The 5,048-nt window shown below is 35.9% G+C and overlaps 1 protein-coding gene across 1 annotated transcript; it reads left to right on the forward strand.

The window, feature by feature from the left end:
- The first annotated feature begins 355 nt into the window (after positions 1–355).
- LOC108380439 (uncharacterized) lies at positions 356–2,394 on the forward strand. The gene is made up of 3 exons (XM_017636808.1): positions 356–629; positions 692–927; positions 1,743–2,394. The coding sequence occupies exons 1-3, from the start codon at positions 361–363 to the stop codon at positions 1,874–1,876; spliced, it is 639 nt and encodes a 212-aa protein (XP_017492297.1). The 5' UTR covers positions 356–360; the 3' UTR covers positions 1,877–2,394.
- The last annotated feature ends 2,654 nt before the right edge of the window (positions 2,395–5,048 follow it).

Below are 5,048 nucleotides of genomic sequence, written 5' to 3' on the forward strand. Positions count from 1 at the left end.
CATTGTTACTTTCCTATTTTTAATAAAAACATATTTCTTAAAAGTGATATATTTTCATTTCGCTTCATTTACTTTGTTTTTGTGAAAATTAGAGCAGCTAATTGGCTGCCAGATTTCAAATGAACCACTTAGTACATTGCATTTGAGTATGGAGAGGCAACTATCTGGAAGTATTTTACATGCAAAATTTACTAAGTATTTCCCGGTTTGTAGTTGCAGTTAAAGAAAACACATGAAAAGGCACGATTTTTTTTAAATTCGAAAAAATGTAAATATTTCAAAAACGGTGACACATTTACCTGAAAATTTTTTGTTTATCAGGGAGCTCACCGCCCCACCTACCTTCCCCTAAAGTTTGGCATGTTACTTCTGGGACACCCTGTATACGAGAGATCATTATTAAAGAGAGAACTTCAAAACTGTGCTTTGTTAAACGAAATGAGTGTACAATTTGAGTCGACAAATATTCCAGTGTTAATACTAGGTGACTCTGCCTTTTGCTTGTCAAGACATATTATGAAGCCGTTTCCATTTCATCTTAACCACACCACTGCTCAAAAGGTATTCAACTACCGATTATTAAAATGTCGCAGAGTAATAGAAAATGTATTCGGTCATTTAAAAGCAAGGTAATAAACTTGCAGTTAATTTTATTTGCATCTTTCAAACGCTTTAAAAAATACATATGCAGATTCCGCAGGATTGGAAAAGGAATTGACAATGGTGTTCAAAATACGAACTCAGTCATTAAAGCATGCTGCGCTTTACACAACTTTTTAGTGGAAGAAAAGGATGAGTTATTCACAAGTTGGTTTCATGAGCAACGAATTAATGACCGAGATAGAAAATACCCAAACCATTCTACGTATCTAACGAATAATGGAAATGAAGCCGAAGGAATAAGGAACACTCTCAGTTTATATTTTGGTGAGTAAGAGCTTGGTTGAGTCGCGATCACAACATTAGTATTGCTAGTTAAAATTCAATTCAAAATTACAGTGATATACAGCTGCGGTCAATAAGATAGTAGCAAAATTCAAAACGATGTTGCTTGCAACTTATGTTTATTTATTTATTGTTTATAATTTTCATTTAAAATATGAGTCGATCGATATCAGGTACCACATAAATAAAAGTTTCAAAGCTTGCAGAAAGTTCACAAAAACCAATTAAACTTAAAAAAATTTTCATCAAAATTTCTATTTCTTAATTAGATTTCCTAGAAGTATTTCGTATAATAATAATAAGGTGGAAGTTTCAAGTCCCTAAAAATTACCGTTGATTTTTTAGATTTGTTTTTGTCTAGGGTATTGCGTATTTTCTTCCATATAACGCATGAACAAAATTTATTTTTATTTGGAAGAAAATGCTCAACACCCTAGTCAAAAAAAAAATCTAAAAAATCAACGGTAAATTTGAGGGACTTGAAACTTACACTTTATTATACTGAAATTGAATGGGCTATAAAACTGCGTACTGTATTTAATTAAAAAAATAGAAATTTTGATGAATTTTTTTTTTAGTTTAATTAGCCTTTTTTAGTTTTTAATTCAAACGGCTCAAACAGTCTAAATACCTTGCGTTAGTTTTTTATTGTCGTCGCGCATTTCCTTCTACACCTGTAATTTTTCTTCCACCTTCCCTATTTCTTCGTCCATAATTTTATTTTCAGCATCTGCTTTTTTGTAGCACTTGCCGAACTCTGCATACACTGAAACTAATTTATCCACATTTTTTTTCAGCACGCGCATTTGATGAGGACGGCAAATCAGATGGCAATTCAGGTGACAACGGGGAGAGCAACGAGACCACAGAGGTCGATGGCGAAGGTGTTGGCAGTGGCACAACCATTGGGGCGTGGGTTGATATTTCTTGAGAATTGCCTGATAATGTAATGAAAGCTAAATAAAATAAGCCATATCACAAATTAAATAAAAAAATGTGTATTGATTTTGAATGCTCTCGTGCACGACAACGTCAACGTTGTTGATTCTGTGGCCTCCGATTATTCTGTGCACTGGCCCCGTGCAGATGCCACTGCGCCAGCGCACCTACTGAGGGCCCACTGGATTCCTAGCATTTTCTGCACAAATACTGACACATATATGCATGTTTTTTAATTGTTATATTCGGGGACATAACAGTTATAAGTTTTATCGGAAAAACGTTGTTCCATAACAGTTATTAGATGAGAAATATTTTTTATTTCGCCGATAAGAGTTATAGCCCTACGTTTACTTTTTGCGTTGCGTGAGAACGATTATGCAGGAGAAATATATTTTCCGTCGTCAATAACAGTTATTTCCCAACGTTTATCTTTTACGAGATAACAGGTATTGTTGGTCCCTGTTTATATTCCATGCATTGATGGGCAAACCTAAATACTTTTGTACTTAAAGTACCACTTTTACTAAATACACAAATTCTTAATATTCAAATGAAAAGGGCTTAGGTATTTAGGAGCTGCTAAATAAATACCCAAGTAATAAAAACTTAGGTATTTAGGAGTATGCTAAATCTTCAAATAAAAAATACTTAGGTATTTAGGAGCAGCTAAATACCCAATTAAAAAATATTTAGGTATTTAGGCGCTATTAAGTATTAAAGTAAGAAAAACTTGAGTATTTAGGAATTGCTAGATACTAAAATACAAATAATTAAAATATTTAGCGGGCGGCAAATACTCCGGTCCAAAGTACTCAGGTACCTTTGGGATGCAAAATACTTTCACTAAAGTACCAAGGTTTTAGTGGATGGCTAAATACTTTCAAACTAAATACTGTATAGTTTAGGGGAAATTTAGAGAATTAACACCTAACCTTACACTCACCTCAACTTACTTTACCACAACTCACTTCACCTCTCCTCAAATCAACTCACCACACCTCACCAAAACTCGCCGCATATCAATTTGGGAACTGTTTCGGGATTTTGGCGATTCTGCGGACTAAATCAGGATTCTCAAGACTATTTCGGGATTCTAGAAGCTTTTTCGTAATTCTTTCGGGATTTCCAGAAACTTTTTTGGGACTTTCGGGATTCTCCGAACTAATATCGGGATTTTCCAGACTACTTCGGGACTATGGACGAATTTTTGGGACTAGTTTCGGCTTTTTCGACTTTCGGGACTACTTCAGGAGTTTTGGGACTTTCGGGATTCTCATTGAACTTGATCAAAAATATAAAATACACTGGCTTACAGAAAGTTAAATTTCTTAAAGTAGTTTACTCTAGTTCGCACTCTTTGCTCAAATCGTAATGAACTCAGCCGATTTTGACGTAGCAAAGTGGCCATTCCGGCATTCGAAAAGATGCGCTCAACGGGTGCTGATGATGGCAGAGGCGTATTGGTCTTTATAAATAATTTTCCTACCGTCGGGTGCAAATTGAACATAAGTAGGTGCGTTCGGCTATCAGTAGGGAAATTTTTAAGTTCACTTTTCCGCTCTAAATTTCCAAAAATAGGTTCCGCATTTTGGCAAGAACTTGGTCCGAAATCAAAAAAGTCATCTTCACTCGAAGGCTGTCCAGAGTCTGACTTATCTTTTGTTTTAGCTTCCAATACCTCCTTTAATACAAGCTTGCGTGCTCCGCTTTGTGCGTCATTGTACAAGCATATTAACACCATGCCTTGAATTTCGGCTGAAGAATTGCTGATAAAGCCGCTGTTTCCCCATCACCATTTATATGAAAAAAAAGATGCTGAATCTTCTTTCTAAAGCATCCAGTAATGCCTTAATAACATGGTTACAGCAACCTAAATGCTTTTCTTTAAGTATGGGAGAATGTTTATTGCGCAGTGAAACTTAACTGGGCGTTAGGTACCCGTAAGTACAGTTTTATTCACCCTGTAAAGTACACATACAAATATTTATATATATAATTTTTAATTTATGAAGTCATTTTCGTTTAGGGGATTCACCAGACGTGTTAACCGCCGTAAAATCTTAAGCTTAACATATTTTTAAGTAAAATAATGATTAAAATGGTGCATGAATGGCCACTTAATAATAATAATAGATTGGCGCTTACACATATGTTAATGTTTGGCCGAGCATCTGCTCCGATTTTTGGCGTGCGCCTTGATGTTGTCACACAAAGCGGAGGGACCTACAGATTTACGCCGCTGCGAACGGCGATTGTATTTTTATGAGAGGCTATTTTTCATGGCAGAAATACACTCAAAGGTTTGCCATTGCCTGCCGAGGGTCGACCGCTGTTAAGAAAATACCTTTTTTTTCTATCTTTTTTGCGATGTCGCTTTGACCAGTGCTTGACCCCACCCGCGCACTGCCTACCACTACACCACAACGGCCGGCCAGTAATGGCCACTTTTCCACCTCAAAATTGGCTGTAGACCTAAGTAAACTACTTTAAGAAATTTAACTTTCTGTAAGACAGTGCAGTTTATATTTTTGATCAAGTTCAAGTTGAATTTTTTAATTTGGATTAGCAACCTTCTTTTAGAAAATAGGTATATTTGGTGAAACGTGGATAAATAATAAGATTTTAGATCCAATACGTGTGGATTACTGTACGAAATAGTCCCGAAAGACACTAAAATCCCTATATAACTCCAGGGGATACCGAAAATCCCTAAGTGGTCCCGAAAATCCCAAAAATCCGAGATTATTCCCGAGAATCCCGAAATAGTCCAGAAAGTCCCAAAAATCCGAAATAAGTGCCAAAAATGTGGAATTAGTCCCGAAAGTCCCAAAAATTCCGAAATTACTTCCGATAATCCTGAAATAGTCCTGAAAGTCCCAAAAATCCGAAATTAGTCGTAAAAATTTCGAAATACTCCCGAAAGCACCAAACATCCCGATATAATCACAAAAATTCCGAAATGGTGCCGTAACCCCAAAAATCCGAAATTAGTCCCAAAGATCTAAAAATAGTCCCAAAATTTAAGTCCCAAAAATCCCTAAATACTTCCGCAGGTGCAAAAATCCTAAATTAGTCCCGAAAATCTCGAGATGGGTCCGAAAGTCACAAAAATCCAAAAATAGTCCCGAAAGTCCCTAAAATCCGAAATACTCCCAAAAATC

The sequence above is a fragment of the Rhagoletis zephyria genome, unplaced genomic scaffold (assembly GCF_001687245.7).
Source record: "Rhagoletis zephyria isolate East Lansing unplaced genomic scaffold, Rhagoletis_zephyria_1.1 Rzeph_scaffold_19244, whole genome shotgun sequence".
Classification (NCBI taxonomy): Eukaryota; Metazoa; Arthropoda; class Insecta; order Diptera; family Tephritidae; genus Rhagoletis; species Rhagoletis zephyria.